Below are 17087 nucleotides of genomic sequence, written 5' to 3' on the forward strand. Positions count from 1 at the left end.
TCTGTTACACCAAACTGTGTTGTCATTGGTATGTTGTGGTCATGCTGTAAAGGTTATATGAGTTGGGGTAATGTTCCCGGGGAAACTCAGTATGATGTACACTCAACAAAAATATAAATGCAACACCTTTGTTTTTGCTCCCATTCCCCATGGGATGGACGTAGAGACCTAAAATTCATTCCAGATACACAATATAACCATCCCTCCCAAACAGTGGTCACAAATCAGCCCAAATGTGTGGTGGTGGGCACATCTGCTATATTCATATAATCCATCCCACCTCACAGGTGTGCCACATCAGGATGCTGATCTGACATCATGAGTAGTGCACAGGTGTACCTCAGACTGCCCACAACAAAAGGCCACCCTGGAATGTGCAGTTTTGTCTCACAGCAAAATGCCACAGATGCCACAAGCAATGAGGGAGCGTGCAATTGGCATGCTGACAGCAGGAATGTCAACCAGATCTGTCGCCCGTGCATTGAATGTTCATTTCTCAACCATAAGCCGTCTCCACAGGCGTTTCAGAGAATATGGCAGCACATCCAACCGGCCTCACAACCGCAGACCTCGTGTAACCACACCAGCCCAGGACCTCCACATCCAGCAGGTTCACCTCCAAGATCGTCTGAGACCAGCCACCCAGACAGCTGCTGGAACAATTGGTTTGCACAACCAAACAATTTCTGCAAAAACTGTCAGAAACCGTCTCAGGGACGCTCAACTGCATGCCCGTCGTCCTCATCGGGGTCTTGACCTGACTCCAGCTCGTCGCCGTAACAGACTTGTGTGGGCAAATGCTCACATTCAATGGCGTCTGGCACGTTGGAGAGGTGTGCGCTTCACAGATGAATCATGGTTCACATTGTTCAGGGCAGATGGCAGCTGAGAATGTCCCAGTTCTTGCATGGCCAGCATACTCACCGGACATGTCACCCATTGAGCATGTTCGGGATGTGCTTGACCGGCGTATACGACAGCGTGTACCAGTTCCCACGAATATCCAACAACCTCGCACAGCCATTGAAGTGGAGTGGACCAACATTCCACAGGCCACAATTGACAATCTGATAGACTCCATGCGACGATGTGTTGCACTGCATGAGGCAAATGGTGGTCACACCAGATACTGACCGGTTCTGGGTCCCCAGACCCCCAATAGCGCAAAAAACTGCACATTCCAGGGTGGCCTTTTGTTGTGGGCAGTCTGAGGTACACCTGTGCACTACTCATGATGTCAGATCAGCATCCTGATGTGGCACACCTGTGAGGTGGGATGGATTATCTCAATATAGCAGATGTGCCCACTACCACACATTTGGACTGATTTGTGACCACTGTTTGGGAGGGATGGTTATATTGTGTATCTGGAATGAATTTTAGGTCTCTACGTCCATCCCATGGGGAATGGGAGCAGTAACAAAGGTGTTGCGTTTATATTTTTGTTGAGTGTATGTTTGTGATGTGCTGTATAAGATAGTTTTCCTTTGATCGAAAAACAGATAAAAACAGAGACATTGCATTACAATAAAAAGTGATCATAATCAGTCTTTTATGAGTGCAGACCTGGGTTGGCTGAAAAATAAAATATACTGCATCAAACTATCATGAGCTCTAGTGTCTTTTTTCACATTTTTGATATTTTTTCTGTTGAATGTTGGTGGAAGAGTTAGGAGCCTTACTCTGCCCCATTAATAAATACATTTTCACAGCACTATACAGTATTTAAAGGTTTAAGATTTAAATGTCTTAGTCAGAAATCTACACTATTCATTACTGTGTCTTTTCATATGGATATATACACAGCTCAAGAACAGGTCTAGTTTCAGTGGTAGCATAGCTGCATAAACCACATATTGACTAGGGGACTTCCTCTGAACTTAAAACTTTAGAATCAACCGAAACCAGTGAGATTCTCACACTTCACATGTCCTGTGCCACAGAGCTGAGCTCAGAAATAATCCACATCCTTTCATGCAATGGAGGAAATTTATGTCAATGAACGCTATGTCAAACCTGCCAACAAGCCATCTATAAAAAAACCCACAGGTAAGAAAGAAATTACAAATATTTAAAGTTTACATTGTTCAATCTGTTATTACTATTATCACCCCCCTTCACCACAACCACTTTTTTTTTTTAACTTTTCAGCTCCAAGAAGCTACAAGAGAAGCTTTTATTTAGTTGTTATTCTCTCGTTGGGGCTGCTGGCTGGACTTCTCACTCTTGCTTTCTACTGTGAGTTGTGTTGTGTTGCTTTGTTGTTGTTGTTTTCTTCTGTTATATATATAACATGTCTCATTCCATAATGGCAAAATTCCAAATTATTTTTGATTAGCTCGATTATAAATCAGCAACAGTGTTCTTTTGGCTCTCAAAAACATCTTTACTTATTTATCTGTATTTCAGACAAAAACTCCTCACAAGATTCAGCTGAATATCTCTCAATGAATAACAAACTTTCCTCAATAACCGAGGAGAGAGACCTTCTAAATGCAACTGTCTCTGTAGTGAGTAACCAACTTTCTTCTATGACTGAGGAGAGAGACCTGCTGAAGGCCAACCTCGCTGAAATGACCAAAGAGCTGGAGAGACTGCAGAGTTTGTTCAACCAGAGTGAGTCCTTGTCTGAGCTGTTGTGTGTCTTTGTAAAAAATTTACACTGAAATTCAGTGATTCCGTTTTCCAGTGATAGATGGAAATATTTTCTCATTATATCTGAACTGACAGAAATTTAAGAAAGCAAACTTTAATCTTCATGGATATGTTTCACATGAATCATTGTCATCATTGTTGCATCTCCTCTGCATTGCAGTGTCAGGATCACAAGGCCTTTTATATATAGATGTTATAAAATATAGATTCCTGTTAATTAACAGAGACCAAATAAAGTATTGCTGAATGTTCCATGTTGATCTTTAATATTTCTTATTTGATGTTTCTTCCAGAGAAAACCTGCCCTACAGGATGGAGAAAGTTCAGTTGTAGCTGTTATCTCCTCTCTGAAAACTCTGGTTCCTGGCATTCAGCTAGAAAACACTGCACAGACCAAGGAGCAGATTTGGTGGTGATAGACAGCCCTGAAGAACAGGTACAAAGTTCATTGTTTTTTAATGAATGTTGACTTTCAAACCCCACGTTGTTATGAACATGACTTTCCCCAATTTGAATAAAAATGTTTCCATAAAAATTTCATCATTTGACTAGTTTAACAAGGAACTATCAAAATAAAACAGCAAACATGAGACTCAGACTGAGACATGGACTTGACACTTGAAGAACAGACATGAAAGCATAACATGACTAGATGTGACACAAGGAACACAGGGAAGGCACAGACACAGAAACCAAGAGACTAGAAACTATAAATTACAATGAAGTCAACGACTATTAATAATTCAAAAACACAAAACATGGAAATTCCCCCATTACACTGAAATAGCATTGGGTATAAAGCTGATGAGAATCTGTAGCCAAAGAGACAGAAATAAAAAGAGTCTAGTGATTCATAACACAAATGTTTGTGTGCTTGTTGGACAGAACTTCATCGCTTCATTCACCCAGAAAGAGACTTGGATTGGTTTAAGTGACATAGAACAAGAGGGAACGTGGAAATGGGTAGACAGAACGCCTCTGACTCTGCAGTAAGTCTTTGAGTTCAACCAATATATTAAATATATTTGTAATAAACAAATATTTTTATAAATAATATTTATTTACTAAGTAAATATATATTTTTTATATAAATAAAGAAGTAATGTTTTTTAATTTATGTACTTCCTTGGTGAAGTTATTTCATCAAGAAAATAACTTCATTGACAAACCTAGACACCAGGAACTGAAGATCTTAGAGACTGTTTTGGCCTTATCCGGACATGACTTGTTATTAACTAAACATTTTTTGATGAATAATGGAAGAAAAAAAAAAAACAGACCCAGGAGAAAACAGTCAATCCTATCATCCGTCCATCCATTTTCTTAACAACTTAACAATTTATTATTAGAGACAGAGGGTTGTGCATGTATCCATAATTCACAATGGGTTAAACATCCTATCAGTAGTCATTTTTCCCATATTGTTTTATATCTAATTCAAAGATATTAATGTTGTTTTTTATTGACTCACCAGATACTGGGCATCTCTTCAGCCTGACAACCTGTTGTTTAGAGAGAACTGTGCTCATATCAGATATCAAGAAACTTCCTGGAATGATGAAAGATGTGAAAATTCTCTCCAATGGGTCTGTGAAAAACTACTGTAACAGCTGAATTTGTTTGAAAATTAGATTTGTACATATTTTTCAAATTAGGCTATGATAGTTATTTCATTAGCATTTTTATATATCCTTTTCTGAATAAGTATTAAGATTTAGTGAAAAACAACCCTTGAAATATAACTATGCCTATAGTAACGAGTAACTGACCCATTTTATTTGGATAACACTTCTATAAACATACAGTTGCAGCACAAAGTTTTACTTTAGAGAATCAAATACAGCTCCTTATTAGGAAGAAGATAAAGACTGTAGTACCTGTCATAAAAAAAACAAAACAGAAAACGACTGTGGTCTGCTTCAGTGTGCTCAATGTGGTTTCAGTCAATAATTACCGTCACTGGGGAAATGGTGTCACCATGTTTTGAATAATTCTGTGATATTTTTATTGATAATGTTGGTTTGTTGCATGAGTTCTGTTTAGATTCTTTCAGTGGTTGTAACAGTGTTTTGGCATCTCAAAGATTAGACCTAAGAGCTTTATCTAGGGAGGACTGTTAAAATTGTTACATTTCAGTCTGCAACATTTGGGCATATCGAGTAATTTGCCATACAATATTAGAATGTTTTTAGTTTGAAACATAGCTAAAATGTGCAGACATGAAACAGCACACAGTGGATTGTACTGGTTGAAATTTGCACTGCATTTGCATTTCATATTGCAAATGTGCTCACTTGCTATTGTTACTGCTGAAAGCATTTAAACTAATGTTATCTTCACTTTATTGTTATTATTCTAGTAGAAAAACTGAGATTATTTTCTCTTGCTGTGTGTGTGTTTGTGTGTGTGTGTGTGTGTGTGTGTGTAGGGCATTTTACTGTACTTATGTGTTTTTCTTATTTTTTTTAATCTACTGTACAGATTACAGAAAAAAAATGCTTTTACATACATAACGCATTTATTTTGCATTCTACTTGCTAAAAATCTGAAGCAGAAAATGATGAAGTCTTGCCATTGTTATTTCAGCTTTTTTAATCATTAAAAACATACATTTTCATGATGCATTATTATTGAAATGTAGTTTCCTCAGCATGTGTTTGACAGATATAACATTGTGATTCATCTTCAGAAAAGTGGACAGAAAAAGAGTTTGACTTCTGTGTCTTTTCACATGATTATGCAAACCCATAGAACAATGATATACCCGGCCTGTGATATGTACAAGAGCAGGAACGTTAACACCGCCAAGCAGCTTTCATGAAAACCAGTGGGAATGCAGCCACCAGGGGGCGAAATGGTAATGGACGTTCATTCACTTCCTGCACATACAGTCCAGATCAAAAGTGGCTGCAGAATCACAGAGGCTGGCTGTGTGAGCTGGTCACACTTTATACATGTAGAGAAAACATGTTGTCAGTGTTTCTGTTCAGGGACAGTCACCCAGCAGCAGCAGAGCCACTGAGAACATGTTGCTACTAAAAATCTACTTCTCTTCTTCTGCTGCAGCCAACTGCAATATATCAAGTCTTCATATTAGTCTGGGAGGAAGTTTAGTTTGATTACAGATGGACACTGACAGAATGCACAGAAATATGGATTAAAGTGCCAGTCATTGGGTAAAGTTTGATTTGTTTTTAATGAAAAAAAAAAAAGTAAAAACAAAATCCAGAGTGTTTTCTTTTATTCAATAAAAACCTTTACCCCAAGTTACTAAAGTCATTAGTTTTGCATTGACTCATTCTTTTCAGGAAAAAAAAGTTTCACAAAGCTGTTTTTTTCATAGTTAAATTCTCTTGAATTCATCAGTGGTATTAGGGCTCCTCCTCTGCTGCATGTTATAATTGTTTAGGCACCGAGGGGTTCCAATTCAGCTGTACGGATGGCTTATTAGGCCCTGTGACAGACTGGCGACCTGTCCAGGGTGTACCTAAGATAGCTGGCATAGGCTCCAGTGCCCGCCACGACCCTGAGAAGGATAAGAGGAAATGAACGGATAGATGGATGGATGATGGCTGATTACTGTGAGTCTCTGGTTCAGTAATACACAGTAGTGTCTTCAGGGTGCACAATTTATCCAGCTACAGTCACTGCTGTCGTTTCAGGAGATGATAAATCAGCACTGGACTGACTGAGAGTAAGAGGTGCTACTACTATTGAAGTAAATCCACTGCAATCCTATTGTAGCATCGTGGCTCAGCCAAGCAGCATACATGTGAATACTAAACCCTAAATATATACAGACCAGTCCGTGGGATTCTCCAGACCTTTTAATCACTATTTCAGACAGAATCAGTGTTTGAGTATTAGTACCTACAAATAAAGAAATAAATGGCTTCTGTATTTCAAGCATATCATTCGTTATGGGGTCATAATGTTTGCAAAATGACTGCATTGTCCTTACCACTCCAGTAAACTAAGAATAAGGAAAACAACCATTAAGTCAGAATGATTCTTCATGGAGGCCATTGGTCTCCGCTATAGTCTTTTATGTATTTTTCATTCCTTGAACATGTACATATACACCAATAAAAAATTTAAAGTTAAAAAAAAGAGGAACGTCTAAGCATCACTAAATCATTTCCTGTTAAGCAGCTTTATTGTATTTTTTAACTGTGTTGCTGAGTCACAGTTAATTCCTGTACCAATGGGGTTAAAAAAAAACAGCTGAAAAGAGTGTTAATGTCTTTTGATGTGCTGACATTTTGTACAACAAATCTCACTCTTGTGTGTTAAACTTATACCTGGTTGGATTCTGATCAGTGTTAAGCCATTAAACATAATTACCTTGCAGCAAAATCACATATGAATTATGATTCTGTGTTTAACCCTTAGTACACTTATCAGCATTTCTCTTATTGAGGATGTGTTGGCGACTGCCTGAGAGCACTAGCTGCCACTACTCTCACCCCAGATAAAGGCAATCCCATCCTGTCAATCGTCCATCCTTTTCCTGTCTAATCCAAGTGTTTCGATAATATTTTTCACTAAACCCTGAGTATTTACAGGTCAGTCTGTGGGATTCTCCAGGCCTATAGACCTTACACTATATTTTGTATTTTTGTAAGTTTGTTCATTGCAGACAAAAACTCTTTTCTTAACTCATTCTGTCTTTTACTAGAATTTAAAACCTTCTGCTCTCAAAATCAGCTTGTGAATATTAACATGGAGACAACAACATGCATGACAATAAATATCCATAGAAAAATAAATCTGGTTCTGCAGTTATTTAGTGACATGTGAAGGGGATTTATGACATTATTAATTCAATTCAATTCAATTTTACTTACAGTATATAGCGCCAAATTACAAAAGTCGCCTCAAGGCACTTTATATTGTACACTAGATCGTACAATAATAGATACAGAGAAAAACCCAACTATCATATGACCCCCTATAAGCAAGCACTTTGGCGACAGTGGGAAGGAAAAACTCCCTTTTAACAGGAAGAAACCTCCTGCAGAACCAGGCTCAGGGAGGGGCGGCCATCTGCTGCGACCGGTTGGGGTGAGAGAAGGAAGACAGGATAAAGACATGCTGTGGAAGAGAGAAAGAGATTAACAACAGGTATGATTCAATGCACAGAGTTCTATTAACACATGGTGAGTGAGAAAAGTGACTGGAAAGGAAAAACTCAATGCATCATGGGAATCCCCCGGCAGCCTACGTCTATTGCAGCATAACTAAGGGAGGATTCAGGGTCACCTGGTCCAGCCCTAACTATATGCTTTAGCAAAAAGGAAAGTTTGAAGCCTAATCTTAAAAGTAGAGATAGTGTCATGGTCCGGAGTCTGTGACTCCGTGTTTATGTTTAGTCTATTAGTATTCTGTGGTTTTGGTTACCTTGGGTGTTTGTATTCTTTTGTTCATGTTCCTATGTTCTGTGTCCCCCAGTCTGTGTTAAGTTGGTGTGTTATGTCATTGCGTGTATGTGTTTCCTGTTTTATTGTGAAGGTCTGCGTCTTATGTGAGTGTTTTCAGTTTGCCTCCCTAGTCTCGTCATGATAATCACTCCCAGCTGTGTTCCCCACCTGGGTGTATTTAAGTTGTGTCTTCTGTCATGGTAGTTGCTGGTTCGTCTGCGTTATTTTCCTCGCCGCCATTCTGTGTTTATTCCTCCAGCTTCCTGGTCATTCTCCCTGCAAGGTACCCTCGTTAGTGTTCTGGTTTCGTGTTTAGTTTAGTTTTCCCAGTTTAGAGTTATTACCGTTCTGTTTCTCGCCACCCCTTTTGTTGTTCTTATCCGGTTGTAAATAAAGCTCATCCTCCACTTAAGCAGTCTGCATTTTGGATCCTATTTCATATTCCACACGGCTTGCCCCGGCAAACCGCGATGAGATGAGATGTCTCTCGTAGCTCCCTGGACGGATTAAGCGCTGCTGGGTCCATGTTGTGGTCGCGTCGTACTGTCACGGTTCGGGGCAGCGGCCGTGTGGAGAGTGGAAGGAGGACTCAAAGCGCAGCACTTATTCAGGTGTGAGGGTGATTTATTGATAATAACAAACATAAAGAGGAGATGGCAAAACAGAACTACGGATGAACTAAACTGGGTGAAACTACACAAAGGAGTGGCAAACCTGAACACGAAGGGAGAACAGCAGGGAGAGCACGCAGAGGATTTCACAGGGTAGATGCAGAGTACGCAGGGTAACACAGAGGATGAACACAGGTAGGAACACAGACGACGCGACGAGGAGCAGAGGAAATCACACGCTATAAATACACAAAGAGACACTGGGAAATCACACACAGATGGGGGAAACAGCTGGACCTGATTAACCTGACGAGACAGGGGAACACTAACACCAGGGACCAACAGAGGGAGCACAAACCCAGAACCCAGTGTCTAAAATCCCAAACACAAACCATCCCAAAACAGCCATGAATAATAATGAAAGTAATAACAATAAGTACATAAACATAAAGTCACTGAGTCATGGTCGCAGGACCATGACAGTACCCCCCCCTCAAGGGCTGGCCCCCGACAGCCACAGAAACACACCACCAGATCCGGGCGGGCGGCAGGGGGCCCAGGACGGAGGGACCGGACCACGACCACGGACGGAGGCCCCAGAGTCCCAAAACAAAGATGAACACAAAACCCACAGGGGAGCAGAGTCCAAAGCACAGTTCAGGAGGCCGTCCACGAAGAAGGCAGCGGCGGCGCGTAAAGAGTTCAGGAGGCCGGCCGTGCGGAAGGCAACGGCGGCGCGTAAAGAGTTCAGGAGGCCGGCCGTGCGGAAGGCAACGGCGGCGCGTAAAGAGTTCAGGAGGCTGGCCGTGCGGAAGGCAACGGCGGCGCGTAAAGAGTTCAGGAGGCCGGCTGTGCGGAAGGCAGCGGCGGCCACACAGGCGATGGCGGTCCGGGGGCCGGCCGTGCGGAAGGCAACGGCGGCCACTCAGGCGATGGCGGTCCGGGGGCCGGCCGTGCGGAAGGCAACGGCGGCCACTCAGGCGACGGCGCTCGGCCAGTAGCCTAGCCAGCGGTCCAGAAAACGGCCGTTTAGCTCCAGACCCAAACGAGGCTGAGGGCACGGAAGCCGGGACCGCAGCAGGCGGAGATGATGATGCAGACACAAAGGCTGGACCAGACGAGGATGCAGACACGAAGGCTGGACCAGACGAGGGTGCAGACACGGAGGCTGGACCAGACGAGGGTGCAGACACGGAGGCTGGACCAGACGATGCTGATGATGGACCAGACGAAGACGAAGATGAAGCCGGACCAGACGAAGATGAAGCCGGACCAGACGAAGATGAAACCGGGCCAGGCGAAGATGAAACCGGGCCAGGCGAGGATGAAACCGGGCCAGGCGTGGATGAAACCGGGCCAGGCGAGGATGAAACCGGGCCAGGCGATGAAGAAGCTGCAGCTGAAGCTGGGCTAGGCGAAGCAGACGCTGAAGCTGAAGCTGGGCCAGGTGAGGATGAAGCTGGACCAGAATCAGGCGAGGATGAAGCCGGGCCAGGCGTGGATGAAGCCGGGCCAGGCGTGGATGAAGCTGTAGCTGAAGCTGGGCTAGGCGAAGCAGACGCTGAAGCTGAAGCTGGGCCAGGTGAGGATGAAGCTGGACCAGAACCAGGCGAGGCTGAAGCTTCAGGCTGAGGCGTGGCAGTAGCAGGTGGTAGCGCTGCAGGTGATGATACTGCAGGAGGCGGCGCTGCAGCCACAGGTGGAGAAGCAGCCACAGGTGGAGAAGCAGCCACAGGTGGCCGGACGGGATCCTCGGGCCCCCCAGCAGGCGAAGCAGGAGGCTGGACGGGCTCCTCGGGCCCCCCAGCAGGCGAAGCGGGAGACTGGACGGGCTCCTCGGGCCCCCCAGCGAAAACAGCCGCAGAACCAGTGGGCACCGGGGCCCCCGGCACACTTGAAACAAAACCAGCAGGCACGTGGGCCTCTGGCACACATGAAACAAAACCAGTAGGCACGTGGGCCTCTGGCACATGTGAAACAAAACCAGTAGGCACGTGGGCCTCTGGCACATGTGAAACAAAACCAGTAGGCACGTGGGCCTCTGGCACACATACGGAGGGCTGCAGCTGCGCAGAGCACTGACCCTGCTCAGGCAGTGACAGCCCGGTGCAGTTCACAGCTGGCATCTTGGCCTCCAGGGGTCCAGAGTAAGCTGAGGGCAGCAACCCCGCCTCTGGGGAAGCCCCGGAGTGAGTAACAGTCACTAATGTTGCCAGCTGTTGAGGAACAGGTCCGTAATGCAACAGTTTGTCTCCCTGCTCAGAAACGGCGGTGGAAAAACAGTGTGAAAATTGTGGCTTAAGGGAGGCTAATGGTTGAGCTACAGACTGGGAAGCTTGTGGCTGGACACAGAACTGAGCCGGAGAATGGTGATAGAGTCCTGGCTCAGAAGGAGCGGCAGAGAAACAGTCTCTCGGTTTCACAGAGGGTCTGTACACGCCCACTTGCGAAGGGTCCGTTACCACGAAGGTGGGTAAGCGATCCGAACAGTCTCCCATCCCGCTCTGGATAGCCCCAGAAAACAGAGTCTCGGAATCTGGGGAAGCCAGAACATGTCGCTCGCTCACCGCCTCGGACTGCTCGGAAGTAAAAGCAGACGGGGGGTGAAGACCGAGGTCCAGAAGGAGGAACTCCCGCTCCCACGAACAAAGCGAGCCCAGAAGCCATGGGAGACCGGTCACCAGACGCTGTAGCCGCCTCTCTACAGCGCGCTGTGACGTGCCACCCGGGCTTTCCAGCCACAGGTCGATCAGCTCCTGTGTGGCATCGATGAGATTTTCCCGTAGTTCCCTGGATGGATTAAGCGCTGCTGGGTCCATGTTGTGTTCGCGTCGTACTGTCACGGTCCGGGGCAGCGGCCGTGTGGAGAGTGGAAGGAGGACTCAAAGCGCAGCACTTATTCAGGTGTGAGGGTGATTTATTGATAATAACAAACATAAAGAGGAGATGGCAAAACAGAACTACGGATGAACTAAACTGGGTGAAACTACACAAAGGAGTGGCAAACCTGAACACGAAGGGAGAACAGCAGGGAGAGCACGCAGAGGATTTCACAGGGTAGATGCAGAGTACGCAGGGTAACACAGAGGATGAACACAGGTAGGAACACAGACGACGCGACAAGGAGCAGAGGAAATCACACGCTATAAATACACAAAGAGACACTGGGAAATCACACACAGATGGGGGAAACAGCTGGACCTGATTAACCTGACGAGACAGGGGAACACTAACACCAGGGACCAACAGAGGGAGCACAAACCCAGAACCCAGTGTCTAAAATCCCAAACACAAACCATCCCAAAACAGCCATGAATAATAATGAAAGTAATAACAATAAGTACATAAACATAAAGTCACTGAGTCATGGTCGCAGGACCATGACAATATTCTTCATTTCCGGTTAATACTTGTACAGCTGCTGTTATTGTGTATATATTTATTTATATTTAGATTTCTTCATACATTCTTATATAGTTCTATATTGTGTATTGTGTATTTTGTTGTACAGTTATTTTATTTTCAACTTTAATTTATATATTTATCTTTATCTTATTCTTCCCAGTTAAATTTACCCTTCATTCTAATTTGTGTTGTACAGTTATTTCATTTTTAACCTTAATTTATATTCTATTCCTTCCTAGTTAAATTTACCCTTTTTAATTTTTCATATTTATTTCCTATCTTATTCATAGCCTTTTCCTTTTTTGTTTTCTTTAGGTCACGAGCAGTTGTCCAAGCATTTCACTACATATCGTACTGTGTATGACTGTGTACGTGACAAATAAAATTTGAATTTGAATTTGAGATGTGAGCAGGACAGACGGAACAATTGATGGAAAAAGTGTGGACTTTATACCAGTTTTTAAATTGTGTTGATAGGCCACGTAAAACCAGAGTTATGATAAAAATATCTGCAATGTTTGGTTTCCTTGCTGAATACTATCGTTGTTTATATTTACTGCGGGAAGAAACGGTAAAAACGGCGTTTTATAAGGAAAACGCTCGAAAGCACTCTCCGCCTGTGAGCAAAAACAAAACCAAAAAAAACCCCCACCCTTTCCCATTGGTGGAAAAATATACCATGCCAACCAATCAAAAAATGATATGGCAACATGGCATTTAGTTTTTTAGGAAGGGGGGAAGGTTTAGGAGTGACGGTGGTGTTTTGAGATGTGAGAGTTAGTTAGAGTTAGTGTGTAGTGTAGTCAATAGTTTTCTTGTGTGCGTCAGAACAACGAGGCGGCTACTGAACGTTACAGGTGTTACAGGAGTGATACATCTCCTGTTGTCAGGCCTGCAGGTATCAGGCTGTTGTTCTCCTTTATCTCATAGTGGACAGAAATTATTTTTGGGGGTGGCATAAAAAATTTACAATATATATAATATATATAATATACTGTATTTTGCAGACAGAGAGTTACAGGACTCTCTCCCAGACCACAGACTCATACTTATAATACAAGTCAGAAAAAAAAAGAAAGTTGTGTTTTCAAAATTGGAGTTCAAGTTATTTTTACTTCCAATAGTGTTAACATACTACACAGGTCATGAACAAGATTTTTTTTTTCATCTTCATTGTAAGTGGGCTAAAGCAGTTAATTAAAAGTAGTCTAACATAAATGTAAATGCTGCAATTTGATTATTTTAATAAACCTTGTAACCTGGATGGATTCGATGCTGGCGTGACCACAGTGCACACGTCTAATGTTGCTCACAGTGGTCCAAGGGATCGCTCAGGGAGTTTATGTGTTCACTCAGGCACATGAAAAATTAGAGGGAACATTGCTCACAGTGTTACTGGAGTCCAAGGTAATGCCATCCAGAGTACGTATCTGGTTAGGTACCATATTTCTAAGATTTTCAGGGCCGAGTAAAATAACCTCATTTTATCTGAATTAAGAAGCAGAAAGTTAGCGGCCATCCAGGTCTTTATGTCTTTAAGACATTCCTGCAGTTTAACTAATTGGTGTGTGTTATCTGGCTTCATGGAGCTGGGTGTCATCTGCATAGCACTGAAAATGTATACTATGTCTACTAATGATACTGCCTAAGGGAAGCATGTATAATGTAAACAGAATTGAGGTCTGAACCCTGTGGAACTCCTTAATTAACCTCAGTGTGTGAAGAGGACTCTCCATTTACATGCACAAATTGCAGTCTGCTAGATAGATATGATACAAACCACTGCAGTGCAGTACCTGTAATATCTACAGCATGTTCTAATCGCTCTAATAGGATATTATGATTAACAGTATCGAACGCTGCACTGAGGTCTAGCAGGACAAGCACAGAGATGAGTCCACTGTCAGAGGCCATAAGAAGATCATTTGTAACCTTCACTAAAGCTGTTTCTGTGCTGTGATGAGCTCTGAAACCTGACTGAAACTCTTCAAATAAGCCATTCCTCTGCAGATGATCTGTTAGCTGTTTGACAACTGCTCTTTCAAGGATTTTTGATATGAAAGGAAGGTTGGAGATTGGCCTATAATTAGCTAAGACCCCTGGGTCAAGTGATGGCTTTTTAGGCCACAGCTTGAAGGCCTGTGGTACATAGCCAGTTATTAGAGATAGGTTGATCATATTTAAGATTGAAGCATTAATTAATGGTAGAACTTTTTTGAGCTGTCTTGTAGGAATGGGGTCTAAAAGACACGTTGATGGTTTGGACTAAGTAATTACTGAAGTTAACTCAGAAAGATCAATTGGAGAAAAAGACTTTAAATGGATATCAATGGTACTAAAAGTAGCTGTAGATAATATTACATCTGTGGGATGATTATTGGTAATTTTTTTCCTTAATGGTTAAAATTTTATTTGTGAAGAAGTTCATGAATTCATTACTAGTTAACATTTAAGGAATGGTTGGCTCAACAGAGCTCTGACTTGTTGTGAGCCTGGATACACTGCTGAAGAGAAACCTAGGATTGTTCTTATTTTGTTCAATCAATGATGAATAGTAAGATGTTCTCAATTTTCAGAGTGCTTTCTTACAAAGCAGCAAACTATTTCTCCAGGATAAATGATGTTCCTCTAAATTTGTGTTACACTATTTCCTCTCCAGCTTACGAGTTATCTGCTTTAAGGTGCACGTTTGAGAATTATACCAGGGAGTTAAGTACTCCTGATTTGATTTAATGTTAATGTAGCAGTCAAAGGAGCTTGCAAAGAAAAGCGTCTGGACTTCTTTAAGTTGCTTGAAGACGTTTCACCTCTCATCCGAGAAGCTTCTTCAGTTCTAAGGTCAAATGGTGTGGAGTCCCAGATTTAAACCTAGTGGGAGTGACCCCCCACAGAGGGACAAAAGGACCCCCTGATGATCCTCTAATCGCCTGAGCCAAGGTGTGAAACTGGGTGTGGGTCCCAATCAGCCAGAGTTTCGGGTGAGCTCATTGTGAAACCTGGCCCCACCTTATCATGCGAATTCCTGAGGTCAGATGGCCCAGGATGTGAGTGGGCGTTAAGGCGTCTGGGAAGGGATCTCAAAACTGGATTATAGATATAAGCCTGAAGGAAAAAAGAAGGAACACACGCATGTAAAGGAAGCACTCAAAATGTGCAGCTATCCTAAATGGGCGTTCTTAAAGTCAGCAAAGAGGCACAGAAAAGAAGATCAGACACCAGCGAGGGAGGATAAGAAGGACAGACGCAACAACATTGTCATCCCCTATGTAGCCGGTGTATCAGAAAAACTCAGGAGAGTTTTCTCCAAGCATGACATCCAGCATTTCAGACCCAGCAACACGCTCAGACAAAAACTGGTTCACCCGAAAGACAAAACGGCAAAACACAAACTTAACAATGTGGTGTATGCTGTACAGTGCAGCGAGGAATGCCCAGACCTCTACATCGGAGAGACCAAACAGCCACTTCACAAGCGCATGGCACAACACAGAAGAGCCACCTCCACAGGACAAGACTCAGCAGTCCATCTGCATCTTAAGGATAAAGGACACTCTTTCGAGGATGCCAATGTTCACATTTTGGACAGAGAGGACAGATGGTTTGAAAGAGGAGTGAAAGAAGCCATCTATGTCCACTGTGAGTGACCATCTTTGAACAGAGGCGGTGGTTTATGACTCCAACTCTCTGCCATCTATAATCCAGTTTTGAGTTCCCTCCCCAGACGCCTTAACGCCCACTCACATCCTGGGCCATCTGTATTCCATTACAGTTACCATTTAAAAAGGTGGTAATTAGAATACAGTTACTTTGTTGAAATAAATGGATTACACGGCGGTATTTTCCTGTTTCATATTGTCGCTGGTCAGGACTGTTTGGGTTTTGTTTGTTCTGTTGTTCCAGACGGCAGCGTTACGGTTGCCATGGTTACAGGATGACTCGCTCTCTCTGCTACTGTGTGTTTCCTGGGTGAGAGAGCATGTCACTACCCGATCCGTACCGGAAACCCAACCGGAAACCCATGTTTTGAAGGAAGGAAGGTTCAGGGCTGAAGCAATCAGCATCATGGGCTCATCCGGTTAGAATAAGAAAAAGCAGCCATCTAATTCAGAATTATTCTCAGGGTTCTCCTTTTATTCTCAAATAAATAAGGCAAAGAAGGAAGGAAACAAAGACACACATGGACTGCTACAGCTCAGCTGCCGCCCCGTGTGGAAGTGAAGAAAGAGTGAGCCAAAAGTGAATGCAGTCCTTATATAATGTGTGACAGGTGATTGCAATCGAGGACAAGCACCACACCCAATCAAAGGTGAGAGAACTAAACAAGGTGCATCTGGTGAAGTGAGTGGGTGTGCTGGGATGTGCCAAAGGGTGGGTCTCTACAACAGCCGCCCCCATATTTTCTAGAGAGAAATATGTTGATATGGTCAGGATCGATCTTCGTCAGGAAGCGGAGGCAGGGGGATCAGACAGGAGACAGGGCGGATATAGATTTTATCCTGTACTAAGACCTCCACAGTTCTGATGCGGTCATCTGGGCTTTTCAGCAGGCGTGTCACTCTTCCTACAGGCCAAAGGGCACGTGGAAGGTGTGAATCCATAATCATGACAACAGAGTTCAATGTGAGATCTGGGTTCTCCTTCTGCCATTTGGGTCTTCTTTGGAGGGATGGTAGATAGTCTTTTATGAAGTGCCGCCAGAAGTGATTCGCGGCATGCGCGAAAGGTGTCTACTTCCGGTCAAAGCGTTTTACGATAGTTACGGGTCAGAGTATCTGTTAAGATGTTAAGAATAATAAGTATCTCTTAAAATATTTCCGATAATGAAACATTTAATATAATGTAGACAAAAACAAAAAAATAAAAAGATAGTGACGGATCAGTACTCCCCGATCCTTACTGCGCATGTGCAGGGGTTTTCTGCCACCTGCTGACCGAGCGAATGAACCCTATTGTAAACTGAATTAGCGTCATTACAAACATGTGTTAAATTTGATTT

The 17087-nt window shown here is 43.2% G+C and overlaps 2 protein-coding genes across 3 annotated transcripts; one reads left to right on the top strand and one right to left on the bottom strand.

The window, feature by feature from the left end:
- Positions 1-1938: 1938 nt before the first annotated feature.
- LOC147311213 (CD209 antigen-like protein A) lies at positions 1939-4306 on the top strand. Of its 2 annotated transcripts, XM_086265856.1 has the most exons (6): positions 1939-2049; positions 2152-2238; positions 2410-2616; positions 2949-3091; positions 3541-3644; positions 4121-4306. In XM_086265856.1, the coding sequence occupies exons 1-6, from the start codon at positions 1980-1982 to the stop codon at positions 4260-4262; spliced, it is 753 nt and encodes a 250-aa protein (XP_086121982.1). In that variant the 5' UTR covers positions 1939-1979; the 3' UTR covers positions 4263-4306. The 2 variants fall into 2 exon arrangements, with proteins under 2 accessions (XP_086121982.1, XP_086121984.1); XM_086265858.1 differs by lacking the exons at positions 1939-2049; positions 2152-2238; positions 2410-2616 and having other exon boundaries at positions 2909-3091; positions 4130-4306.
- Positions 4307-6050: 1744 nt separating this feature from the next.
- On the bottom strand, positions 6051-11333 carry LOC147311214 (uncharacterized). Its single transcript, XM_086265632.1, has 3 exons — positions 9909-11333; positions 9447-9833; positions 6051-6181 (listed from the first exon to the last, which is right to left on the bottom strand). Exons 1-3 carry the CDS (start codon positions 11182-11184, stop codon positions 6051-6053), a joined length of 1794 nt encoding a protein of 597 aa, XP_086121758.1. The 5' UTR covers positions 11185-11333.
- Positions 11334-17087: the final 5754 nt, after the last annotated feature.

This window comes from Aulonocara sp. 'chitande type north' Nkhata Bay, linkage group LG16 (assembly GCF_057382095.1).
Source record: "Aulonocara sp. 'chitande type north' Nkhata Bay isolate Kocher_YH1m ecotype deep benthic linkage group LG16, A_spYH_male_GT1.1, whole genome shotgun sequence".
NCBI lineage: Eukaryota > Metazoa > Chordata > Actinopteri > Cichliformes > Cichlidae > Aulonocara > Aulonocara sp. 'chitande type north' Nkhata Bay.

Bases quoted from the DNA above. Each gene is read 5' to 3' on its own strand.
- LOC147311213 (XM_086265856.1), top strand. From the start codon at position 1,980: ATGGAGGAAATTTATGTCAATGAACGCTATGTCAAACCTGCCAACAAG. The intron at 2,050-2,151 runs GTAAGAAAGAAA...TTAACTTTTCAG, and splicing joins ATCTATAAAAAAACCCACAG to CTCCAAGAAGCTACAAGAGA. The intron at 2,617-2,948 runs GTGAGTCCTTGT...TGTTTCTTCCAG, and splicing joins GCAGAGTTTGTTCAACCAGA to AGAAAACCTGCCCTACAGGA.
- LOC147311214 (XM_086265632.1), bottom strand. From the start codon at position 11,184: ATGGGAGACTGTTCGGATCGCTTACCCACCTTCGTGGTAACGGACCCT. The intron at 9,834-9,908 runs CATCATCAGCAT...CTGCACCCTCGT, and splicing joins ATCTTCGTCTTCGTCTGGTC to CTGGTCCAGCCTTCGTGTCT. The intron at 6,182-9,446 runs GCCGGCCTCCTG...TATCCTTCTCAG, and splicing joins CCGCCGTTGCCTTCCGCACG to GGTCGTGGCGGGCACTGGAG.